The sequence below is a fragment of the Triturus cristatus genome, chromosome 7, assembly GCF_964204655.1.
Source record: "Triturus cristatus chromosome 7, aTriCri1.1, whole genome shotgun sequence".
Classification (NCBI taxonomy): domain Eukaryota; kingdom Metazoa; phylum Chordata; class Amphibia; order Caudata; family Salamandridae; genus Triturus; species Triturus cristatus.
In genome coordinates this window covers 1,083,700,304-1,083,728,013 of record NC_140590.1, presented here as the reverse complement: position 1 = coordinate 1,083,728,013, position 27,710 = coordinate 1,083,700,304, and the positions used below count along the sequence as shown (strand labels likewise).

At 44.7% G+C, this 27,710-nt stretch overlaps 1 protein-coding gene across 1 annotated transcript in view; it reads left to right on the top strand.

Annotated features, from left to right (window-relative positions):
• The window catches only part of LOC146811134 (uncharacterized), a 262,070-nt gene that overhangs the window by 58,382 nt on the left and 175,978 nt on the right, over positions 1–27,710 (top strand). Inside the window, exon 4 of the mRNA XM_085615039.1 lies at positions 21,179–21,238. Coding sequence (XP_085471165.1) covers positions 21,179–21,238 — 60 coding nt within the window. The remainder of the gene's footprint in view (positions 1–21,178; positions 21,239–27,710) is intronic.

Here is a 27,710-nt window from a genome sequence, read left to right as displayed (position 1 = left end):
GACACTTCTCCTCTTCACAGCAGCAGCAGTTCTTTGCCAGCTTCCATCGCAATCGACAACGCGACCCGATACCAAAAGACACCTATGCACCCGGCTTCCCTGGGTGAGGTAACTTGAGTACTCCGGTGCTCCCATGGGTGCTAGCCCTAGAACCTCTTAAGTCCAAAAGGGTTTGATCCTGACTCGATTCTAAGTGTCCCTAATCTTTAAATTTCCAACCGCAACTTTGCCCATAGAAGCTAACGGGAACCCGCGGTTGTGTTTACACACTGCACACGGCCCCCGTCGCTCCCCTGTGTCACTACCTTGGGTGGTTCCTTGGGGTCCCAGCGATCTACAGGCTCCAGGCCTTGTGTCTAGTTCAGTCGTGGTTCTTATACCACTTTAGTGGTATATGGTTTGGTACGCCCCTAGGGCCCAAACGTGTATTTGTGGTATTACTGTTGATTCCTAACTTGTACATTAAGTACTTCGAACTCCAGTCTCATAAAGAGACTAGAGGGGTGTGTTTTATCCTAAAGACATATATATTTTTTATATATACCTGGTGTGGTTGTTCTTTCATTTGATCATTCAAGAGATTATAGACTGCTAAAACAAGCTGCTTTACATTCCTTCAAGACTTAGCCTGAAGGCTGCTCTCCATAGCAATCACTAGGATAGCTTTCAATAAAGGTTGTCTTTAACCAATTCACCATAAGGGGTTGTTTGGACTGATACAAGGTGCCCACTAGAACTAGTGGACAGCATATATCAGGCCATCTTCTCACACCGGCAACTAACACTAATGAGATGCAGAGCAGGCATCCCCGTGCAAAAAGCAGCGAAAACACCACTTCGCAACATTCTCAATGACCAGCCAGATCTGCCATAAGATCACAAAACAGGTGATAAGGCGCGTTGGCAGCAGGGATTTAACATCTGCTCTGACCTGGTGTAAAGTCGGACGACAACCTGCACCATGAAAGGGAGCCCTACCCACAGCCACACCTGAAGAGCAACAGATGCCATGGAGCCACTGATCATGCAGCTCGGACACCCAAGAGGGCCACAACACCCACCGCCGCCACCCACAGGACAATCAACATCCCTCCGCAGACAAAGCCATTGGCGGTGCTGCACTTGTTGGCCTCTGGTACCTTCCAAACAACAACTGCCAGAGTCGGAGGAGTCACACAGCCAGCCCTATCCAAGCTCCTCACACCTGTCTTGGATGCCATCCTCAGCTCAGTACCCCAGCACCTGCACTTCCCACACACGGCGCATGAACAGCTGGAGACCAAGCAAGGCTTCTACACCATAGCTGGCTTCCCAAACGTGTTGGGGGCAATCGACTGCACACATGTACTCCTCGTGCCCCCTACCGCCACTGCACACAATCACCGCAACAGGAAGCACACGCATTCCATCAATGTGCAGGCAATAGTGGACCACCGGGAACTCTTCACCAATGTTGTCGCCAACTACCCAGGCAGTTGGCATGATTTCTTCATCTTCCAGCGCTTTGAGGCTGGCACCTATGGATATGCACTGCTCGTCGGTAAGTAACAACTGAACACACAACACACCTCAACTCCACCAACTTTACAACTCACAACTCTGGGAATGCACACGTAACAAAATCACATACAACATGACAGCCAACATGCCCACATACCAGACACGACCTCAACACAACTTACTGTGGCAACCTGGGCTAGCCATGTAAACAAGCCAGCAACGGCATGGCACCTCAGCCCCACAATAGCAGAATGCGGGGCGAGGTGGGAACCAGGCATGTGAGAAGGGGGCACGTGACCCATGAACGTGAATGTACACAATGCCAAGTGTGGCGTTGCTCTGCCCGACAGACCTGAGTATGCAGACAATGAACATTTCCATGTTGACATACACTGCTGGTGTTTGGAATGTACTGGACAGTGGACGCAACCATGTTACCTCAGCCAGTGGGGAAGATCGTGGAAGAGTAGCTTGTCACGTTCCCCCCCTGTAAGCGTTAGAGGAGTGGGCTGGCCCGTCGTATTCCAGGCCAGCGTAAGAGTGTGAATAAAAAGCCCTTTGTTCTGGGCGTAGTCCTCTTCCACAATGGCCAATGTGTCTGACAGGGCGGCGCCTTTCACCCTGCCATGAGGCTAACACAGTGAACGGTGGTGCCTGCGATCCTGTGCGCCTGCTGCACCCCAGGTCGCTGGTCCCCAGAACCGTCTTACCTGCCCCTGCACACCCAGGCCTCACTGCACACCTTCCGACACTGGCGTGTGTCAAGGAGGGCCCACCACGTGCCGGCGCAAGCTCCAAGCCCAAGGCCCGTGATCTTGGCAGCCTCCTCAGACCATCCCTGGCCGCCGCGAGACAGGCCCGCAGTACTCCTTTCTCATTGACGTACTCCACTGCTGTCTCCGGCCCACAATGCGGTCCAGTAGGTCACACATTTGGAACTGAGTCTTCATTTCATGATGGCCGAGTCCATATGTGAATGGGGCGTTTTATGTCACTGTATTCCCTTTGATGTAGTGCCACCGACTCTGTGCATAGCATTCCAACGACATGTGTCTGTGGTCACTTGCTGACTACTGCCTTTGGCCTATACTGCGGTCCAGAACCGCTGTGTTATCTGTGTACTGCCTACACTGCGGTCCACCCGGCCTCATACAAATCCAATCCAGTCTGGATCAGGCAGGACACGGCATCGTCGCACATACTCAGTTCTGGTGGTTCTACCTCCGTCAACCACAAATCATCGCCACATGCTATTCCAACGCCATGTTTGAGACTTCCAGGAGCAGCTGGCTGAACAGCGCTTGGCCCGCGATGACCGTTGGCTCCGGCCCACACTGCGGTCCAGTAGGTCACACATTTGGAACTGAGTCTTGATTTATTATTAGCTTGCTTAATCTCCACAACGGCCCCCACAACGCTAAGGATGCCTGGGGGTGCCCAGGAGTGGACGCCTCACAGGGAAAGCCAGGATGGGTTCCACAGCGGTATTCGTACAAGTGCCTTGAGACCCTTGCGGGTGAGTAGTGCGCTATACAAGTATCAATTTACATTTTACATTTCAATTTACATTTACATTTATTCATGGCAGAGTTTATACCATTGTAAAGGCCTCATCGCAGACTGCATCCCCTTTCAGCTCTGGTGCCACTAACTCTGTTACCCAAAATTCATGGACACTCTCTGGTTGAACTTTGGTGGCGTCTGAGTCTGTGGCCGGGGGGTTGTCTTCATCATCATGTAGCTGATACTGACTTGGTGTTAAAAATGAGTCTGTAGCATTCATCACCTCCATATTGACTGTTTCTGCCTGGTTCTGCACTCTGCATCATGCCCTGGAAGAACACCTTCCACTGTCCCCTGAAACACTCTGCAACATTCACCTTGGACATCGATGAGGACCTGCTCTGCTCTGGTGCCCCTATCTCAGTGCACTGCAAGTCACCGTCCCATGGCGGTTTGCCTGTGCTGGCCACACTGCATCCGGGGCCACTAACTCTGGGGCCACTATCTCTGTGCAGCTCAAGTCATGGACACCGTCTGACTGACTTTTGCGTGGCCTCTAAGTCAATAGCCTGGGCGTCATCAATGCCATGTGCCTGTGTCCCTGCGCTGGTCGCTGCCTCCGGCCACAACTGCGGTCCACCAGGGCTCACACATCAAATCCATTCCTGACCTGCCCGGATGACGCATCACCGCAGGATGCACATGCCACCACTGCCAGGACCACCTCCCATCGACAACTGCCAGAGTCGAAAGAGTCTTACAGCCAGGCTAACAGAGTTGCACACTCCTGTCGTAGATGCCATCATCATCTTGATACCCTGCTCAGCTCTTCAGGTGCACTAACTCAGTTCCCCACAACTCTTGGACCGTTTCTGATTGAGTTTTGTGCTGTGGACAGCTCACGCAACAATGTCACCTCATGCAGTGGGGAAGACCTGGGACGATGATGAGGAAGATGAGGCAAGTGTGCAGACGGGAGAAGGCACAGACAATGGGAGGGCAGGAGGCAACAACCAGAAGGAAGGAATGCACATTGGAGGTGGTAGTCCAGCTACACACCAGAAGCTATGTCACCTCAGGCAATGTGGAGTACCTGGGACGATGATGGGTAAGATGTGGCAGGTGTAACACACCCTACTGCAGCTGCAACAGGGATATCCCAAAGGGACACAGTCCGAGACAATTTCTCACATGAGAACGCTCAGCTCTGGTGCCCCTACCTCAGTGCACTGCAACTCACTGAACCTTCTGACTGAATATTGGGTAACCTCTCTACTTGCTCCGGCTACCACCATTATACCTCTTTTGTTTTCTTTGTGTTATGTGGTTGTTTTCTGTTTCCACTTCAGTAGTGATCACTGTTGTAGTTGTTGCCAGCTCCAACCACTCCCTGAGGGCTGGATCACACTCACCTCACACCCATCCAGCAAAGGCGTCACTGGTCATGTGGTCCTGGTAATAAACAGTGGCTGGGCGCACATATCCGTAGCCAGTTCAACTGACTATCACAGTGTGTCTGCGTGCTCATTACGTATGCATGGTGGCCCTTGGCCCTACCAATTACATTGTGCGGTGTACAGCGGACGCAACCTAGTCACCCCAGGCAGTGGGTAAGACCTTGGACATGTAGCTCGGTCGTCCCCCCATCAATACGTTAGAGGAATGGACTGGTGTGAATGATTATCCCGGGTCTCTGGGAGTGGTTCAGTACTGGAAATGTGCAAATATGTGTGTCTATGTCGCAGTGTGTGTATCCGTTGTTGAGTGTAAGTGGTCCCTGATGGGAATTAGACACCCGTGTATGTGATCTAGTTCGGCTGCCATGAGTTTGATCCTCACCCGTACCTGTTCAGCCACCTCCCTCTTGCAGTCTAACACCTGGCCTTGGAATGCGATGTGTGCTTGGGTGAGGTGCTGGGAGCCAGCCGTGGTGGTGTGTGCCTCCTGCTGTGTAGTCTGTGCAGGGGGTGGGGTCTCCAGGATGCAGCTGGGCTACCCTGCTCCTGGAGGTGGGTTGCAGTAGATGTCCATGAGCTGTTGTAGGGCGACGGTGTTGAGGTCCTCTTCATCATCACTGAGGAGTTGTCTGGTCTGCACTGCAGGAGGTGTTGATTGTCCCTCTGCCATGTGAAGGGGAGATGCATGTGAACATTGTGCTGACATGTATGTTGACGCATTGTACAAGTTTACATAGAGACTGCATGACACTGTACATTGTGACTGTTTGTGAGGAGCTGACTATTTGATGCAGGCCAGTGAACATTTCAACGACATCACAGTTTGGCCATTTTCAACTCACATTTCCCTGCCATGCCAAGAGGGATTGGCCCGTTTCTACAAACAAGGGGCCCCAATTGTGTCCCCTTTTCTGTTTTGGACATGTTGCGGTTTGTACCAGATTGTTGTCAATGGTGATGTGCTCTGCATGTTGTGTGTGTGCTGCATTTTGGGAGAGTTTCCCCTGCAGCTCTGATTTTGTTGCCCCTTATCCCTTTCATGTTGTGTGCCTTTGACTTCTGTGCCTCTACAGTGCTGAGATGTTGCGTACTTGGGTACATTGGTCTCTTGGTGGGAGTTGGGGGTCTGGGGCATGTTTTGTCCGCAGATGTGTTGTTGATGTCAGGGGTTGTTTTGCATGTGGATGTGTCCGAGTGTGACCTGCTCCTTTACGGATGTGTTACCTAAGATGGGTAAACCCAAAACTAGTCTCTGGAGCCTGGGTAAAGGACAGTACGTAGGAACAGTGGTCCCAAAAAGTGATAAAACAATACACAAAAATAAAACATAAATTCAAATTCAGCACTAGGACAAATGATATTTGATGCACACAGTGTTTTATTCACACTGGGCATCGATCCATTGGTGACAGTACTTACACATCATTACATATGAGATTGCCCCTAGAAGGGAATGGGGAATGGAGGGTGGGGTGACAGTGGTTTATGTGAGGATAAGGAAGTCCACATTCGGAAGCGGGGGAGACAAGAACAGAGGATACATGTCCCTCTGAATACACGTCGGCTACTGGAGTAAATTATTGGCCCGACTGTTCCCTCTCCCCCATGTGGCATAACCTTCTGCAACATTAAGGTGGAAAGGTTGGGTTATGCCCTCTACAGGAATTTATCTGTGAATTTATGAGATCCTCTGACTGAGGAGGTCTACCCCTTGTGACGTCCTCTATTGGTTCTCGTCACTAATCACCTGAGGTCCTGAAGAAGTGTCGCTCAACTTTAGAGCTTTTCTGACCCGAAACATGTTGACCTATGACACTTGAACTGCCACTTGGGTACCTTAAGTCCTGTTGGTGGCATCACTGTTTTTATCTGAGACCCAGTTCTAGTACTGAATAAATTCCCTCTACAGACCTGGAAATCTTTTTTAATATCACTTAGTCACATTAATCATACACATAGTATTGATTGCCCATAAGAACATACTTCACATACGGCTTCTCACAGATCAAAAGAACTCCGCCAAAGTAGCCACCAGGCCCGTCGGATATTGCAGCGCCGGTCCGACGAGGAGTGCCCTATGATGAAGCATGACACCCCTAAAAAGGTGTGTGAGGGCATTAAAGATCTGGAAATAAGATCCCTTAGCGACAGAGATCTCTAGGCATACAGTGACACCTTTCACGTATGTGCCATTGAGAACAATAAAGAAGAACTGATAACCCTTTACGTTTTTCTTTTGATAAGGAAGTGACTACAGGATAGAGTGAGCGTCAAGACAATACATCACTTAGAAAACACGTGGCTCATTTTTTGAGCCTATTAATCATACTTTAACAAAACAATAGGTTGCCATCATTTTAAACAATAGCACAGTATGGAATCTCTGTTGTTTAGGCCGGCTAAATGGTTAGATGTCGACGTTTTGACCCCAAAAGAACAGTAGGCTGTTGTATCCCTTACGTCGGGGTCTTCATCAGGGCAAAAGTGTTGGGGATCGGGAAGGGAGTGATCTAGGGAAAAACATGAAAACACCTTAGAACCGTAGTCATGTAAACCGAAGTTTAAATCTACACTTGAATACACTTGAATATGCACTTAGTGAAAAGGGCTATTATTTTCCGTGGGAAGCCTCAGAACAGAGGCTGCGAATAGAGAAGGGCGCGTGGGCTCCTAATGCGTGAGAGCGAAAAAGAGAAAGACAGCACCTGAAAGATTAAGGTGCAATGTCAGCTAGGAGAATTTGTGATTAGAGAGGGTAAAAAGACCGATAGATGGTCACTTACTTTTATCCAAAGTTAAACATTGGCTGTGTAATGCTGGGTTAGTTGGCTGTTACTGGTATAGTTGATAAAATCCGAAAAGATACAACGCTGATAAAGGATCCAGCGCGGAACCACCTCATAGTCTAAATCTAAATGTATTAAACTACAAACTTTATTCGAAACCTCTGTTCTGAGGCTTCCCACGGTAAATAATAGCCCTTTTGACTAAGCGCATATTCAAGTGTAGATGTAACCTTCGGTTTACATGACTACGGTTCTAAGGTGTTTTCATGTTTTTGCCTATTGTTTTGTTAAAGTATGATTAATAGGCTCAAAAAATGAGCCACGTGTTTTCTAAGTGATGTATTGTCAAGTCAAGTCAAGTCATTAAGTCTTTATTTCGATTTAAAATCATGAAAGACAAATCCATAAGAAATCCAAAACTATCAATGTAAGTAAGTTATTTGACATAAAAACATAATGGTAAATTTCATAAACATCAATGGTTGCAAGTTTATACATTAAAAAAGATGATATACAAGAGGATAGCAGATCCACAATGAAAAAATTGATAAATATATCATAAATAATTAAAATTATTAAAATCTCTAAAAAGACTCCCACCATGGTATATATAATCATCATAATTACATTATAATCAAAGCTGCACGATACATAATATTATTCGCCCCCAACAGCATACAAGGAGACAATTGTCATTGCCTCCTCTCCTTTGCATGTATAACCCACATCCAGCTTAAGAACTTGGCAACGGCAATCACAATGGATTCATTAGTAGCTGTTTTTAGGATCCTTAGTGCTTCGCTGCTTAACCTAGTCCCCAGGTTTAAAAAGATAGGTTTTAACCATCTGTGCCTAGGAGTTTTATAAGCTGGACAGGCAAATAAAATGTGTGCTAACGATTCGTTCTGCGTTGGACAAAATGAACATTTGCTGTGGTTCAGGGTGTGCCATTTACAAACAAATAAATTAGTGGGAAGTGATCCCACCCTAAATTGGTGGTAAAGTTTCCTATCTCTAGTAGAAGTGATAAGGTCCCAATAATTTTCATACTCCACCTCATGCTTATGTTCAAAGTAATCCCTGGATAATGACGGTCTTGTTAAGGCTGAAAAACGCTTCGTTTTAATCATATTCCAATATGCTGCCTTATATTCATTTTTTGCAGGAAAGGGGTTTTCGACGGGATTTACCCACAATCTACTCATCCCCATCTCACAGAGAGTGATTTTTACCCGTCTCAGCCATAAAATTTTATGCATGCTGTCAGCCTCCCTAACTTCCAAGAGTGCTTGTGCGTACCTAGACAGCTCTGGGGTAACCCAGAGCCTTCTCCAGTACGCCACCGGTCTAAATTGTGCCATATCTTCAATAGAATAACAGCCAAGATCTAGAAATAGGGAAAATAAGGGAGTTGACTGGGGAAGACCAGTCAATGCCCTGAAAAATGTATTTTGGGCTGTTACTAAGGGGGCTAGATTGTCGAAGCCCCACAATTCGGCCCCATACAATACCGAGGCACTCATTTTAGTATTATATATTTTAAGGGCTGGAGCAACAGGTATAGTGTAAGAGAGACGCTGCTCCTTCAGCAGGGCACCTGACAGTTGGGCATGCCTAAGAGGCAATAATCTAATCTGAGGCTTCCAACTAACTTTACTACCAATAGTTACCCCCAAGTAAGTAAAGTTCTGGGTCTGTTCCAGGATACCTTCCTTCATTTCAACTCTACCATTAATAACCTTGTGCTTATGTAGGACCATAAATTTCGTTTTCTCTACATTCACTAGGAGATCATGATCCTGACAGAACTCCTCAAATCTCACCAGGGCAGACTGTAAACCCTTCTGTGTCTTGGAGAGTATCAAAGTATCATCTGCGAACATAAGCAACGGGATCTTCAAACCTGCTAAGGTTGGAGCATCAGTGGGATAGTTCTGGAAATACTGGACTACCTTGTTGATATACAATGAAAAGAGGGTTGGTGCCAGAACGCACCCCTGATGAACCCCCTTTCCTATAGGGAACCTTTGTGTGACACTCCCCTGCATATCCCAACGTACCTGTGCATAATTAGCATCATGTAGGATAACCAAAAAAGCCAATATTTCAAGTGGCATACCTAGTTCCAAAAAGGTTCTCCACATTTTGGCGCGAGGGACGAGGTCAAAGGCCAACTTAAGGTCGACAAAAGCAGCATAAATAGTGCCCCCGCCTAAAATTACCACACGCCAATAAACTAAGATAAACCTAAAAACCTGGTCAATAGTACTAGTACAAGAACCGAAGCCTGCCTGAAGTGGTGACAAAATATCAAATTCGTCCATCCAGACCTGGATTCGGCTTAGTACCAACCTAGCTGAAACTTTCTGTATGCAGTCAATGAGGCTTATAGGCCTATAATTACCTGGGTTGGAGCGGTCTCCTTTCTTAAAAATTGGGAGAATTACTGCTCCTGACCATGTATCGGGCATAGATGCTCCACTGGCAATAGCATTCACAAGGAGCTGAATGTAGGATGTCCAATTAATTATATCATGGAGGAACAGATCCGCCGGGATACAATCCAACCCAGGTGCCCTGCCTCTAGAGACTGATTTTAATGATGTGTCCACCTCTTTCTTTGTAAAATACAGAGTAGGTTTAACACATGGCAATTCAAAATTTTCCTGTGTGGGGTTCATAGTTCCAAACTGGGCCTTATAGTGAGAAACCCACTGCTCAGGAGCTACATGGTTCACTGACACACGGCTCGATTCACCCCTACCCCATTTCACGAGATGCCAATAAGTGACCATGCTTCTCCCTGTACAAGCCTTGAGCAGCTCTGCCCAGTATTGTTCGTCCCATTCCTTTTTAGCTTTCTGTTGGGTCAACTTGTACCCCACCCTTGCCTTTCTTATATCCCCCGGTTCTTAGATCTTATTGCCCTAGCTAGAATACTATAGGCTTTTCTACATGATTGACCATACCAAGCGGCAGCCTTCGGGCCCAAATGAATCTGGGGGGTTTTGGCCATAGTAGTAAAAAAGCCTTTAAGCTTATTAAACAAACCACTGTGGACCTGAGAAACCTTTAGGTTCACCTCCTCTTGAGTTGCACAATTTTGAAGAATAGCTGTTGCACTCACTACTAACTCACTCATCTGCTGTAAATGCTCTTCTTTTTTAATAACATTAGTCCATTTAACTCTCCTTGTATCATTAGTTAAATATGCTTCTACATATGCAGTTCCAGGCACCTGACTAACAGGAATGGTAATGCGTTTGAGCTGCATGGAAAGAACTAGGGGGTTATGGTCGCTCTCGGTCCGCTTCCAAACTACCATATCTACTAGGGAGGGCCAAAGTTCCTTGTTAAGGAAGATAAAATCAATGCGACTACTTCGCAACCCATTGTGAAAGGTTTGCGAGCCCTGCCTATCAGAAACGGACCCCCCATATCAGAGACGGACCTCCCATTGTATTGTCTTGATGCTCACTCTATTCTGTAGTCACTTTCTTATCCTCACATAAACCACTATCACCCCACCCTCCATTCTCCATTCCCTTCTAGGGGCACTCTCATATGTAATAATGTGTAAGTACTGTCGGCAATGGATCGATACCCAGTGTGAATAAAACACTGTGTGCAGCAAATATCATTTGTCCTAGTGCTGAATTTGAATTTATGTTTTGACCAATGTGAATTTTGTGTATTGTTTTATCGCTTTCTGGGACCACTGTTCCTTTACCCATGTGGTCTACACTCTGCCACCTCAGTGTCGTTGCGTGCAACGTTTCATGATATATTGACAGCGGCAATGCTATTCGTTATGCAGTGTCACTTGCATTGTCAGTGTTGCTCACAGACATGCCGCGTTGCTGGGTGTGTGGGACAGGCCTCCTCTGGGCACATAGTGGATGGGGGCCTACTTGCTGTTCCTAGATGTTCTACAGTGTGGCAAGGGGATCAGGGACATGCTCCAGAGTCATTGTGGGTGTGTAGTGTTCTCTACTTAGGGGCCGATTCCGATCCGGGTCGGAAAGCACTCCGACCGAGCCGGATCCGGAGTGTTTTCCGACCGAGCCGGAGTCCTGCAGTCCGACCGAGCGAGTACGATGCGACCGTATGCTGTCGGACTCGGTTTGGTCAGACTCCCATAGAAGTCAATGAGAGCCGGTCGTACGACGCGTACATGGGCTCCCATTGACTGAATGGGTACGTCGCGGACAAGTGCGCCCCGTACTGTGAGTACGCATCGGTGACATCCGCACCGTACATGCCTGTGTTGGGGAGACCCATGGGTCTCCCCCTGTGTTCGAGTCGTAGGGCTGAGGGTGACAGGGGGTCCGACGCGGACCCTCCAAAGGCAACCACCCAGACACTCCGGCTCACATAGGCTGTCCGACGCGTGCATCGTACTGCCTCGGTCGTGAATCACAGCCATTGCACGCCACGGTTAGCTTACGACCGAGACATACGGAGCGGTTCGGACCCGGAAATGCGTCGGTCGGTGAATTTCATGTAGCTCGCATCGTACTTGCTCGCTCGTACAGCTGTATGAGTCGGGCGGAAAACACGCGTACGGCGCGTAGTTTTTCCGGGCGGATCTCGTTCGGCGCCCCTCCGACCTGGATAAGAATCGGCCCCTATATTCTGCATGTGTGCCATTGTGCTCATTTTCCCCAGTCCCCCCAGTCCCTAGTCATTACTCACCCTGTTGCTTTTGTGTCAGGTCTTGTTGGGCAGTGTGAGGTCCCCCAAATCCTGCCACCGTCTCAACACTGATGACTGTGGAGACCATTTTCTCCATCTCATCCAGCTCCTCCTGTGGCGCTGGACTCCTACCTCCTGTCTGCATTGCTGGCTTCTGATTGTTGGCGAGTTTCTGCTTGGTTTTGCACTTCACATCATTCCAGCGCCTCTTGACGTCTTCCATTGTCCTCCTCAGCACTCAGACTGCATTCATCTTGTCCACGATGGACTGCCATATCCCACTTTTTGTTGCCAATGACACAGTGGAGTTGACGAACAGTGGTTGATGGTGTTCTGTAACCTCCGTTATCAGGATCCTGTTTTCTTGCGGTCTGAACCGCATCTTCCTCTTCTTTTTGTCCTTGTCTTTCCCTGACCCGAGGTCCTGGCCTGGTCGTCTGTGGGACTTGTGGGGTTTGCGTTGTCTTCTGCACTCGGTCCGGGTACATCCATGGTGCTACGCAGTTTATTTATGTATTTTTTTTATTTTTGACTGCTTTTATGGTGCATATTCATTGCCACTTTTTTCGCGTTCGTGTTTCGCGTTTTTCCTGCTTTGCGTTCGTTTTAACGCGTCATTTGGTGCGTTATCATGGAACAATCACATGGTGCCGCAGTGTTGAGACGGTGTTATTTTCCCGCAATAGACTGCGATATGCAAAGTTACGTTAAGCAAATTTTGCGATGAATAACAACACGTGTTCTTGAGAATATCTCCCTAAGTATTCTATTCCTGTGACGTCATTCAGGGGAATCTATGATATGTTTCCGATATCCTAAGATGATCTAATAGAAAAAATGTCTGCTTTATAGGACTTGGCATTGCTTTATACATGTTGCCTGAAGGTTACTGTGGTGATCTGTGTTGGTCTTATGGTAAATAGCAGCAATAGCGCTTTGTGAATAGAAGTATCCAATGCTGCTGCAAAGTTTATGTGGATTTATAGTAGGTTTCTCAGTTCCACATGTTTTTTAGTTTCCCACGGAATAGTATATTTTCACAATTTTCAGCCAATCCTCAAATATCAACTTTAAATATTTACTAAGTAAAGTACAATAATATTGACTACAATAATTCTGTAGACAAAATATCAAAAAAACAGATAGGTATATATTTAATTGTTTTTATCATTAAAACTAACTGTATTACGTTTAACAACAAATTGATATATATATAAATATAATATATATATATATGTATATAAAATACAGAAAAGTCCACATAAATGTAATAAGTTAAACATATGAATAAATATATAACTTCAAACAAAATCCAATCCAAGCAACAGTATGTAAAGTATTGGACTTTGGATGCTCAGGTTTACTATCCTCACTCCATAATGAGCAACAGCTATGAAAATGTTGGACTTTGGCGGGGTTCAGAATACTAATCCCACTCCAAACTCAGTTAAAGGATAATTAAATCATTTAATAAAAGTAAATTATAATAAACTGTATATCTATATGTATGTGTATATATAATATATAGGTATATAATTAAAGAAGAAACATATTTTAAATTATAAAATTCACTTATTAAATCATAAAAATCTGAAAATGCATGACTACATTTACAATTCTTCAAAGATAAAAGAAAAACACTTAAAAAACATAAAATGTAAATATAAGAGTTAAACTAACGTATACATAATCATTAACTACTAAAACAATTAGACGTTTAAAAACGCTTTAATAAAGAAACTCAAAATATAATCACAAGTACTTGTTTTAATTAAATCCTAAAACATAAATAAAAATACATACAACTTAAAAACAAGAAAAAAAATTATTACCATTCTACCTCCAACTTAGGGCCTGATTCTGATGCGGTTTGGAAAGCTTCCCAACTGAATGGGTTTGGGAATGGTTTCCAACTGAATCGGATCTGGAGAGTCCAACCAGCTGAGTACGATGCATCCGGATGCTTTTAGATACAATTTGGTTGAACTCCCATTGACTTCAATGGGAGCCTTTGTTCCGACCAAATGCATAGGCCCCAATTGAAGAAAGGGGTGGGTGGGGAAACTCGGGCCCCCTGTGGCGGTCACCCCCTGCCTGCCACACTGTGCATGGCTGGTAAGCGTATACCAGTGGGTACCCACATGGGCCAGATTGGGAAGGCTCCAGGTGCAGGGGGGCCCACCACGGGCCCCCAAAGTCTGATTCCGACTGTCGATTCGAGTCGGACAGCACGATTTGGAAAGGATGTCCAAATCCAGCTTAATACTCAGTCCTTTGGAAACACGGGACATAGAGATGTACAATTCTGCTCCGTACGGCTTGGTCATTCCAAATGCCACTGGTTTGGATTGGTATATTCTTAACGCCTAACTCGCAACATACTCAGTTGGTTGAAAACGTTTCCGAGTCGGTTGGAAAGACGCATTCTCGATCCAATTTAAACAGAGCAAATGCCGTTAGGAGGCCTTCCTAACCGCATCAGAATCAGGCCCTTAATATAAAATTAAAAAACACACTGTTTAACCCCATGCAAACAAAGGTATAAAGGCACATACATCAAGAAAATAAAATGTATTTATCTCACTCCAACCTAAGCAACACTGGGAAAAGATTTATTTTGCATCACAAGCAGCAGTAGGGAAAATGTTGGACACTGGAGGAATCAGAATTACTGATTTGATTGGAATTTGTAATTGTTATGTTGCCAACGTTTGCCCTAAGGCTTCTTGGCGCCTGAATATTTCAGTGATACATATCCGGATATCTCTATTGCCCTTCATTAAGTAAACAGATATGTTTTCACACCTTTTCTAAAAAGGACAACACGCAGCTCTGAGCTTGAAGAGAAATTGTAAATTCATTCCACAGCTGTGCAGCTAGCACCAAAAAAGTTCTGCCCCAAGTTCTGTTAAAGTTCGCTGTCGGCACATGCAGAAGGAGTAGATTATCTGAGTGTAGATTTCTAGTACTTTTATTCTTAGCAGATTTTGCATAGCGTTTTGAACTGTACTGTGAACTGCCTTATGGCAAAGTCACAGAGTTTTACATTATGTAAGTCGTCCCACTGAAAGCCAGAAGAGAGAATTTCCAAATCCAAAGACACTTTCCCATTTAGGTATGCTAAAAAGTGCCATTCTCAGAGCATTTTGCACTTGCTGAAGCTTACAAAGAGTTGATTGCTGCATTAGCCACAACCACTGTACCCTTATTTGGGATGAATGGAAAGATCTCACGAAGTAGCCTAAGTTGTAAAAAACAAGCAAGAGACCACCACACTTATTTGCGGAAGATAGCCCAGATGTTTATCCATTGGGAATCCTTAGCTTTTTACTTTTTTAATGCTAAAGTAGGGTTCACCAAAATGGTAGGCTACATCAACGGGGACCAGAGATTGACTTTTCCAAAGGCAATCACTGCTGTCTTGGAAGAGTTCAGTCCCAGCAGGCTCTATTCATACATTTTTCACTACCAGACAAATCTCTCTCAGTCATCTGCATATAAAATATTTTTACATCCAATTATTTTGAATACTGCTGCAAATGGTCTCATATACATTTAAATAGAACAGCAGAAATTGAAGGTAATTTCAATATTGCTTTCCTATTCATCAAAAAAAGAGTCAAACCAGCTGAGAGCAGCAGCATAATACCCATTCACTCTAACCACTTAATTTGGAAAGCAGGATCCACTGTGTAAAAAGTGGTGACAAGGTCTAGCTTTATCAAGGAGTCTTGTTTCCCTTATCCTGGTCCAGTGCAGTCACTAAGCCTGACTCAGTTCAACAATGCTGTCTAAAAGTCCTTTGAGTCTCATCCAATAAATTATGCTTTTCCATCTAGTTATAAATCCAATGAGCTACAAACTTCTCAACTAACTTAGCAATAGCAGGGATAAGTGAAATAGGTCTATAATTATTGGCCTCTGTGGGATGAGATTTGCTTTTTTAAAGGGTTTGACCACGAGGACTTCCAATGTTCAGACACTATTCCTGTAGACAGAGAGGTACTAATTAGTGCCTTAAGAGGAGAGACAAACACTTGAAACACATAATTTCAAGTGGCTTTTAAAATATGAGAAGCAGTTTGGATAGTGTTGGACTTTGGTGCAGTTAGAAATAATGTTCCCACTCCTGACTGAGCAATAGCAAGTAAAGCGTTGGATTTTGTAGTAGACAGATTTACTATTTCCACTCCGAACTGAACAACATAGGTAAATGTGTTGGACTTTGTAGGGGTTATATTTACTACTTTCACTACAACCTGAGAAAGAGCATGGAAAGTGTTGGACTTTGGAGATGTCAGATTTAAAATTCCCTCTCCAATGTATACAACAGTGGGGAACATGTTAGACACTTAAGGGGGGCAGGTTTACTATTCCCTCTACACTATAAGCAACAGTACAGAACGTGTTGGACTTTCAAGGGCTCAGATATATTATTTCCACTCTAAATTGAGCAACATTAGTGAAAATGTTGGATTTTGGAAGAGTTAGATTCACTATTTGCATGTGCACATAAACAGCAGTACAAAAAATGCAGATCTCTAAAATAATCACATTTATTATTCAAAACCAAAATAATAAAGCAAATGCAGAGAATCAAAGTATAAATATAACCATATTGTAAAAAAAAAGACCTGAATAATTATCACAGCTGAAAACAAAACATATACAACATAATAAATACGAATCAATGTAAATAAAATGTAGCATTTAAAATCACAATATTAATAATAAATGTAAAAAACTAAAAAATATAGATCAATAGACAGACATAACAATAAGCATGATAATTGGAAATGCAAATTACCTAAAACAGGTATTTTTAAATTTTAAAATAAATAGGTATAACCAAAAATGTATAAAATCAATATAAATCACTTATCACTTAAATGACATAATTGTGAAACAGTTTTACCAATTAATAATAAATAATTGCACTTTAGAATGAATACAGATATATTTGAAAATACTTCCAAAGCCTTACCTACAAATCAAACAAACCAACAAAAATATACCATCAAAAACTAATTATAATAAGTTATAACACAAACAAAAAATAATCAAAAGAAATAAATAAAACACATTTTGAAATACATGTTCAACAATTATACAAAAGACAGAAATAATTATGAATTGTTCCCCAAAAATATATGTAGATAATTTTCATATTTAATTAACAACTTAACATATTAACATATAATTGATGAATTTAAAGCATTAAAACATATACTTAAAATACTTCTGACCCTGCTCCACAAACTCAACAACCTACCCCAAAAAGCAAAATAGGATTGAATAAACGTTTAAAAATCTATTGTTTATAAAATACGCACAAACATGACACAAAAATTTATATTAAAACACATTAAATGTGATACTTTAAAAACATTAAAAAAAATTACATACACATTCACTTATAAATAAAATTAACAATAATCCAACTAACCAATTACAAAATAAACATATTAAATACACATTTTTAAAATATTAAAATACATTTTTATTTTAAAACACTTCCCACTCTATGAGTGTGACTGCTCTACCCCACGCAGCTCCATCTCTAAGTGCTGCCCTGAGAGACTTGTGCTCTCCGTTCTGCCATAGGTTTGAGGCCCTTGTCCACCCGTAAGCTCATGCCTGCGCCTCATCCCTTGTGGTCCAGTGGGAGAGCACTCTGCTTTTCTGCTGTTCTGCTTTTTTCTGTGCCCTCTGCAGCCTCTTTTCTCTTTGCTCCCTTTTTTCTGTTGTGCTCTCTCTTTTCTCTTATGCTCATTCTTTTCTCTTTTGCTCCCTCTTTTCTCTTGTGCGCTCTTTTTTCACTTTTGCTTTGTCTTTTCTCTTTTTGCTCTCTCTTTTCTCTTTTGCTCCCTCTTTTTCTCTTTTGCTCTCTCTTTTACAGTTTTGCGCTCTCTACTGCTGATGGCCCCTGTGGCCCCTCCCTCTCCAGCGTGTACTTCCCACCTCCCAGCTGACCACCCTCCATCGACCCCCAACTTAATGGTGGCCGATGTGCAGCAAGAAGAACCAGAACACTGACCTGATCAGTGTGACTGCTCTCTCCCGTGCAGCTCCACCACTAAGTGCTGTCCTAAGAGACCTGTGCTCACCGTTCTGCCATAGGTTTGAGGCCCTTGTCCACCCGTAAGCTCATGCCTGCGCCTCATCCCTTGTGGTCCAGTGGGAGAGCACTCTGCTTTTCTGCTGTTCTGCTTTTTTCTGTGCCCTCTGCAGCCTCTTTTCTCTTTGCTCCCTTTTTTCTGTTGTGCTCTCTCTTTTCTCTTATGCTCATTCTTTTCTCTTTTGCTCCCTCTTTTCTCTTGTGCGCTCTTTTTTCACTTTTGCTTTGTCTTTTCTCTTTTGCTCTCTCCTTTCTCTTTTTGCTCTCTCTTTTCTCTTTTGCTCCCTCTTTTTCTCTTTTGCTCTCTCTTTTACAGTTTTGCGCTCTCTACTGCTGATGGCCCCTGTGGCCCCTCCCTCTCCAGCGTGTACTTCCCACCTCCCAGCTGACCACCCTCCATCGACCCCCAACTTAATGGTGGCCGATGTGCAGCAAGAAGAACCAGAACACTGACCTGATCAGTGTGACTGCTCTCTCCCGTGCAGCTCCACCACTAAGTGCTGTCCTAAGAGACCTGTGCTCTCCGTTCTGCCATAGGTTTGAGGCCCTCCTCCACCCTCAGGCTCCTGCCTGCACCTCATCCCTAGTGGACCAGTGGAAGAGCACTCTGCTCTTCCGCTCTTCCACTTTTTTTCCTGTGCCCTCATCTCTTTTTTCATCTCTCTTTTCTCTTTTGCTCCCTCTTTTCTCTTGTGCTCTCTCTTTCCCCTTTGGCTCCCTATTTTCTCTTGTGCTCTCTCTTTTCTCTTTTGCTCCCTCTTCTCTCTTTTGCTCTCCCCCTTCCCTTTTTACTTTCTATTTTCTCTTATGTGCCCTCTTTTGCTCTCTCTTTTACAGTTTCGCTCTCCCTGCCGCTGCAGCCCTGGTGGCCCCTCCAGTGTGTCCTTCCCACTCCTGCTACCACTTCCCAGCTGACCGCCCCCCAACCCCTACTTAATGGCAGCCGCTGGCCAGCTGCGCCACTGGTGCACCAAAGGCACGCCTGTCTGCACCCGTTCGTGACCCGACCACGACCAGCACCAGGGACCCTGGTCCTCTGACCCGCCTCCGCTACAACTCCATCACCCTTCGCTCTCTCAACTTCAAATGCAGCAACAAATGCCAGCCCTCGACATCTAGCGACACCCAAAGCCCGATCTCCTGCCGATGCTGCCGCTGCACCTTCACCCACCTCTGGACTCCAGTAGCGGCCCCCAGCCTACCGGACATCATCACAAACTAACCACTGAACTGTATCCTACTCAACATGTGCTCCCTACACAAGCACACCATAGAAATCTGAGACCTCCTCAACACCCACACGTCCGATGTTGCCTTCCTCAAAGTAACCTGGACCAAAGCCAACTCTGCGCCCGACCTCACAACTGCCATTCCCCAGGATACAAGATCTTGAGAAAAGACCGCCCAGTACGAGGCATCGCCATTGTCCACAAAAGCTCCCTCCGCATGACAACCACAGACCTGGACGACGCTATGACCCTCATGGAACATCTCCACTTCCAGAACCAAACCAACCCCAAAACGACTCTAAGCGGAACCCTCATCTACAGGCTGCCTGGCCCCCACGTTCCTTTTACCAACACCATCACCGACCTCATCGCACCCCATGCCCTCGCCTCCACAGACTACATTCTACTAGAAGACCTAAACTTCCACCTGGACAACCACGAAGATCCCAACACCACCCCCCTCCTAGAGACCTTGCCAACATAGGACTGAAGCAACCTGTCACCACCCCCACGCACACAGCGGGACACACACTTGATACACTCTAAGCAGATGGAAAGAGCATCTCCTACAGCCCACACAACAGAACTCCTCTGGACATACCAGCGCTGCATCCACTTCTCCTTAGGAAAACCAACAGAACACATACTCGCCACCACCAACAACATCCACTCCCTCCTCAACCAGGGCCAAACAGCAGCTCTAATCCTCCTCGACTGCTCAGCTGCCTTCAACACCGTCTCCCACTGCACCCTAGCCACCAGACTACACGACGCCAGCATCCACAGAAAGGCCCTTGACTGAATATGCTTATATTTCACAAGCAGAACACACTGAGAATTGACTGCTGGAAATTAACAGGTGCAGAAAGCAAGTGAAATGATTCAGCACAGAGCTTCCTGGTGATTTGAGACTTCAGGCCAGAGAAACTGAAATTCAGCAAGGCTGGTACATGCCACTTATGCATACATGCCAACTGACCCGATTCAGTCTGGAGACTGCTAATTTTGTCTTAATTTCAGCTTTAAACCGCAAGAAATCGCCTTTGCTTCAATATACGTCATTGAGAAAAATTAAGACCCACGATTTTATTTGCTTGAATCCCCTCTTCCTTGTTTCATGTTAGCTTATGTGACTGCCTGACTCATTCTTACCAGGCAATCTCAGGCATGATGCACAAAAGCTTTCACGATACATAATTTTCAGTATAGATCCACAATATCTCAAACTTCTGAAATTTTAGATATAGTTGCCCACAGCGAAGCCTTCCTCCCTTTTTTGTAGTAAGACCATTCCCATGCCACTGCTGCAGGTTTTCTAATGGGCAGGTCATGCACCTCTTTGGAGATAACACCAGCAGATTCGAACATGGCTTCTTGGCCTGGATGCATTCAGTCACAGTGCATAAACACACTGGCCAGTCTGTCTGTAAAATTCCACCTTTTCCATGATCTAGAATAATTGAGCCACCACTGAATTTTGAGTATCATGCTGTTTGCCTAATTGCTTGTTTTCAGTCCAGGGAGGACCTGGCTTGGCAGTTCGGGCTGGACTGTTCCCATGAGGCACAGGGTCAAGACTGATTTGCATATTGCTGGATTCAAACTGGAATAGCATGGTGAGCAAAAAAACGATGGATTTAGGCCCAGATCTCTGTACTGGGGTGAATGTATGACATTGTTCTGCATTCTGTCCATCAACTGTTGTTTTTGCGTTTTGCCTAATTGAGCATCTTTCAGGGAATCATTGTGCAATTCCGTTCCAGCTGTGCAGTTATCCTGATGCCCTCTTCCCTGTCTGATGGATGATAGTTGCATGAATCTATTTTTTTGTAGATGTTTTATATGACCTTTTTCGTTACAATAATCCATCCTTCTCATTGTTTCTTTTAGAATGGTGACATTAACGTGGAAAAATATAAAACGGTTCTCAGAGACCTACGCACTACATTGGTAAGCTATATTAAATCTTGTATCTATCTTTTCTGAAAACTTCTCCAGGATATATCATTAGAGCTATTACTAGTGCACCATCTTTACAATGTAGAAGGACACAATTTCCCTACAAACGTAAGCTGTTTATAATAAAACAGTGGCAAAAGAATGCTGCTTTAGAAACTTTACCCATCAATTTAGGAGCGGTGTATTATTTTACTTTATGAATGTTCGTTATTCAGACTGAAGTATGCAAAAGTGATGGATGGAATGCTTGAAATAATCTCTGCCACCGGTAATCACACTTGCCCTATCCCAATATATCATTATTTGCACAAATTATCACAACAGTTTGGACCCAGTCATATGAAAATCAGTCTTGACCCTGCTCCAATGGGAACAGTCAACCCCGAACTGCCAGGCCAGGTCCTCCGTGATTCAGAACACAAGCAATCAAGGACAGGTTTCACCATGATATGGGCTCATCAGCCATGATTATCATTGTTCCAGTAAAACAATGTGCATGGAACCCATGTCTAGGTATACCCATCCCTCTTAGGGTGACCCGCTGAAGTATACAAAAACTTGTTCCCATGAGGAGTAGGGTAGAGGCTGATTGGCATATGGTTGGGTCCAAACTGAGGTAGCACGGTGAACAAAATAACAATGGGTTTGGATGCTACCCGGATTGATTGCCAGTGGTTAGACTAATTGCAAGCATTCCTACCATCTCCTTTTGTGCATTTGATGTACCACCCTACATGGCAACAGTATGCCCAGACATGGGTCCCATGCGCACGCTTCTACTGGAACCAAGTCTTATCAGGAGGAAACTGTTCCTAGGCTGCTTTTTTATTTTACGGTAAGGACCTGGCCTGGCAGTTCGGTCTAGACGGTTCTCTTTTATTACTAACACAAATACTGTTCAACAAGTCAAATACGGAATTTTAATATTTCCTTTACAAACGAATACAATGTGTTCAATAGCTAAAGCAATAAGTAGATAAATATGTACCCGGGCAAAACCCTCACCTACTATTGTGACATGCTTCAGTATCAGTTGTTGCTCATCACCAAAGATCTGAGTGATGTACTCTCTGATCAGGAGTTCATAACACATTCTTCTTAATAAAGCACCATCCACGGTTGTAGAGATAGCTGTTGATCTCTTTTCTTTTAAACATTTTTATTGTTTTGAATTCTTGAAGGACAAGTAAAACAAATATGGCTTATATGGGTGACAAAAGTGATTACAGTATGATTTACATATGTGTTAATCCAAACGTCTGTAATCGTAATGTGCAATACGATAAGAGATTGAGTGCTAAAGGGTTTATTCGCAGTGCAGAAAGCTAATGTTGTAAGTCGACCCATCATGACTTTCTCCATCGGTCCTCTAGGGTATATAATAATTGTGTGTAAAGTGTGCATCAGACTAAAGTATGTGAGGTCATGGACCCCAGACTTTGTTGTGTTTGTAGGGGCAACATCTGGCTGTATAAACAGCCTTCTCGAGTGTGCAACAGTGGTCCATTCCCTGTTTCCATTCTAGTAGCTTGGGGGAGTGGAGTTCTCCAGTGTTTGGCTATATAGCACTTAGTGATTAAGGGCCAGATGTACCGCCGTTTTTTGCTGTCGCAAACGGTTAATTGTCCCGTTTGAGACTGGAAAAAATGGCCCTGGCATGTACAAATGCTATTTTGCGAGTCGGTGACTCGCTAAATACCATATGCAACTCTCTTTATTAGAAAGGGGCGTCCCTTCCTAATAGCGAGTCACAATGGAATGTACAATGTTTTATTAATGAGGCAGGCAATTTGCGACCCCATTAGGAATCGCTAACAGTGTCTGAGACACTGCTGTAAATTGCATTTTGTGAGTCGCAAAGTGACGCAATGTGCAAGTCGCATAATGTAAGGGTCGTACATCTGGCCCTAGGTAACCAAGATCTATAAGGGTGAAGCTAGTACAGTTTCCCCCTTGCTTCTCCATAATCCCCTGGAAATGCACTTTGGGTGCGAGATCTAGCGAGTGCCCAAGTGATGTAATGTGATGTGGATAGGAAATACTGGAATCATCTCCAATAATGTTCTATGTCTGGCATTCCCAAGCTATGTGTAGTAAAGTACCTATTGAAGATCTGATGTGGGCGCATACCAATGGGTATGCACGATTAATTTTATGCAGCTGATCTGGCGTATAATATAACCTATGGTAATATAATATTTGGTCAGGTTTGGGCTGAAATTGTCAGGGTGTAGGGAGCTGCCAAGGTTTCTCTTCATTTATCATTGTCTAATGTTCTTAGTTCGGTTTCCGAAGTTGCCCCATGAAGGACCAAAAGGTCTGAAGCATTCGTTTTCACTGATCTACAAAACTGTGATATACCGCCTTTCCCTAGTGGCACTAAGATCAGTTTGGCTTCTAGAGGGTTAAATTCAGGTAGTCACTGGAGTTCCTCCCGGAGGGGGTACAGTGTGTGATGCAATTTGAGGAAGTGAAAAAACTGGGACCTAAGTTGGCTATACTCATTATGTAGGTCCTTGTATTGTTTCATGGCATCACCCATACACGCATCTCCCAATGTAAAAATCTTTATATTTTCGCATCCTTTAATTGCTAGGGCTAGTGTTTCTTAGGGGAGTCAATTGCTCAACCAGAGACGAGTCTCCTGCGTGGTTTGCAGTGCCATCCACTCACCATTAAGGCTGCGTGTCAAGCAAGCAACCTTGATGTTGTGGGTCTCAAGAGGTGAGTTGAGGTTTTAGTTTGATATAATATATGCAGTGGACCCCTGTTGTAGAGCAGATCTAGTTCCTGTCAGTACCCTAAGTCTAACCTATCTCCAAATATCCAATCTTTAACAGTTGTGAGGTGTGCAGCCTGAAAGAATAGCTGGATGCTTGCCATTGCAAGGCCTTCCTCGAATGTGGATCACCTGCATTTCACCGATATTCTTGGTTGCTTGCCCATCTATAGAAATTTCCTAACTGTGGCATGTAAGTTATTAAAGAGGGATTTCAGGACAGTCTGTGGGAAGTTTTGCAGAGTATATAAGAGCTTAGAAAGTGCTATACTTTTATGAGTGCTATTCTGCCCATAATTAATAGGGGAGTGTCCACCATCTGTACAGGTACTTAGTAATCTGCTCCATGAGTAAAGGGATATTAAGATGCCAGGTCTGCTAAGGCGATCAGGCAACATGAATCCCTAGGTATTTAAAATGGTCAGTTCTGAGTTGAACCTTTGGTTGCCATGGCACCTCTACTATTGTGCCCACAATCGGTACTAAAAGGGACTTGTCCCTCTTTACTCTCAGTCCCGCTGCTTGTTCATATACTGTTAATATTTGTACAAGCCTCCTTTTTGTGGGGATAGGATAAAGTCAGCATATCATCTGTGTAGAGAGAGATGCAGTTTTCTGGGAGGTTGCACCACCCAATGCCCTATTTTGCATGTCTCTTCTCAGCTATTCGGCCAGGGGCTCAATCACTGTGGTTAAGAGGAGAGGAACAGTGGGCATCCCTTGCTCATACCCCTTTTGATCTGGAATGAACTGAATAGATATTTGTTAACTAGTATTTCCACTCGGGTTCCGGATTTTGGTGTGTAGAGGTAGGCGAGGGAGCGGGGACAGAGAGTAATTTTCTCCAAGACTTGGAATAAGAGGGCCCACCTGACCCACCTAAAGCCATTGCAATCGCAATTAATTAAGGTGGTGATGACTTTTATTAATCTATTCTCCTGGATTTTGGCATAAATCCTTGTCTCTAACTTTAATGAGAGAAATTGGAAGAATTATGAGCAAAGATCTGGAGGCTTTCCTGATTTACGTAGGACCATGATTGTGTCATCTGCCTGTCGCTGGGGAAACAGCCTTTCTGTGTTGATTCTGCAAATAATGATGAAAATGGGGGCTCATCAGAGACAAATATAAAAAAAAAAAATATCTATTGGGGAGACGTTGTGGCCCAGGGTTTTTCCTGATTCTAAGGCAGCGGACGCTGCCTTGCAGTTGAGAATCTCTTTCATTAACATGGGCGAGTCTAGGGCTTCTCTGTCTGCTCATGATAGTGGGTGTAGATGGAAATCTGCAATGGTGGGGTTATAAGTTCATTATGCGATTGTGTAACCAGGGCATACAAGGCTTGATAGTAAGCTGCACATGCGTCCGGGATACCTAATGAATCTGTAATCACATTATTGGCAACCGCTTCAGGTAGTAGGGTGCCAGCTGCCAGCCTATGGAGCAATTAACAAAACTTGTTGCCAAACCCGTATATGCAGCTTTGGGAAGCCAGCCACACTTGCTTGGCAGTATCTAATGCTACAGTCCTCGGTTGAGCCCTCAATATCTCAAGCTGTCAAAGTAGACGGAGGATACTGATTGGACAATCTCTAGCGTCAGCCTCAGCACCTCTAACTCAAGGGCCATGATGTTAGCCTTGTGTTATCAGCATTCTGCCCTGACAAGTGATATTACAAACCCGTGGATGACAGTTGTAACGGCCTCCCACAGTGTCACTGTTGAGCCCACTGATTTGAGGTTAAGCAAAAATGATTCCTCTAGGTCTTCATGCAGCAAGGCGACTATGTTGTCAGACATAAGCCACCACGGGATAAACCTCTACTAATAATTGGGTCTGCATTTGAGGCTTTGTAATTACAGTAGGACGGGTGAATGGTCTGAGATTCCTCTGAGGAGCATGAATATTCGAGAGACGTCTAATGAGAATTCTTGTGGTAGGAAGAAGTAGTTGAGATGGGAAACATAGTGGTGTGCTGTTGATCGATAAGTGTATCCACTCTTCCCATCCCCCCTTGCATGCCAAACATCAACCAGACCTAAAGTAGACCTCCAATCTGAGAGCCATGTTGGATGGTAGGTCTTTTCAGGTCCTATGCGTCATACATCTCTCTGCTTGTTCATAACAGCATTGAAATCTCCACCTATCATTAGTTTCTCAGGCGGTAATTCAGCCATGAGATCAGTGAAAGTGCGCAAAGTGATGCTCAGTGAGGAGGGTGGGGAGTACAAACAGATCAAGGACCAATGTTTGCTACATATCTGCCTAGAGGATCCTCTTTTGATTGTTGCACTATAATTGAGGAGTTTATATGGACGAGTATGGTAACCCCTTGAGAGCAGGACATGAATCCAGAATGAAATACCCTGTCATACCCCATCTACCGAGGAATGCCCAGGTGGTTCCTTTTAGGTCAGTCTCTTTGAGGAAGAGGATGATCAGGGAATGCCTTCTGACAAAATGTATGACAGTACTCCTCTTAATCTTGTCATTAGGGCCATTCACATTCCAGTAAAGAATTTTGAATGTACTGAAGTAGGCTGTGTCTTTTGCTTAGGTCACTAGATAAAATTCCAAAATGTCACAGCGGGAAGCCTACATTGAAGTATGGGAATATTGTCCCCTCTTAAATGAACTTCCCCATCCCCACACTTCCACTCAAGAAGCAACTGTCGCCCATTATATTGTTATGACTAGAACTGTAAGTTGAACCCATGCCTTAGCACTTCGGCTCTAGTTCAGATGTGGGGTACACTTGTAATGTGGGGATAGCACAGCTCAAGACCCGCTGCTTATGTAAGGAAGATGCACCACATGTGCACACGTCCCGACACATCCACCTATCTCCTCTACCATCTGCGGTCAGATATGAACCCATTCAATCAGTAGGTAAATGTATACACAGGAGGAACACTCTCAGTTAGAATAAGCATTTTCCATTGTCTGGCCTGGGATCTCATTATGGAGGTCTTCAGGGTTGTGTGGATCTTTGTCTCGTGCCACATTTTCTCCAATTCAATATTTGCCCTGGCGGGAGCCACGTCTACCAATGCAGCCCATCTGTCACGAAGACGATCTTCTCTAGACAGAAGAGAGTGCCCATGGTTTTGCCTACCTGCAGCCAGTCCAACGCCCCCTCAGTTGCATCACAGAATCATGCTTTAATGTTGTGCAGGACCTTGAGCCACGGCGGGAAAAGCACCATGTAGATGAACTTCATCGCTTTGAGTTTTTGCTTGACTTCGGAGAAGGGTTTGTGCTGTTGCCTGAGGGTTTAGTCTGGAAAGATCGTAATGAGGTTGGAGTCAATGGGCGGCACCCCACTTTTCATGCCCGCTTGGCGAATGACATCACAATTCTTGTAGTTAAGGAGGCAGACTTTGAACAGGCTTGGGGGAGTAACTCGGGGGCATAGCGGTCAACGATCGATGTGCCCATTCCACTATAAAGCCCATAGAAAGGTACTCCTTTGGGGCACAATAGAGAAGCCATGAGGTTATTAACTGGAAGGGCTGGGGGGTCCCTCTATCCCATCCAGTACTCACACAATCCAGAGATTGTTACAATTGGGAGCCTTTGGGTTTGCAAACACCCATCAGCAAGGTACAGCTTGGTTCCAGTGGCAGAGTGTGCATGGTGCTCACATCTGGGTGGGCACACCATCCTACTTAGGGTGGCACACC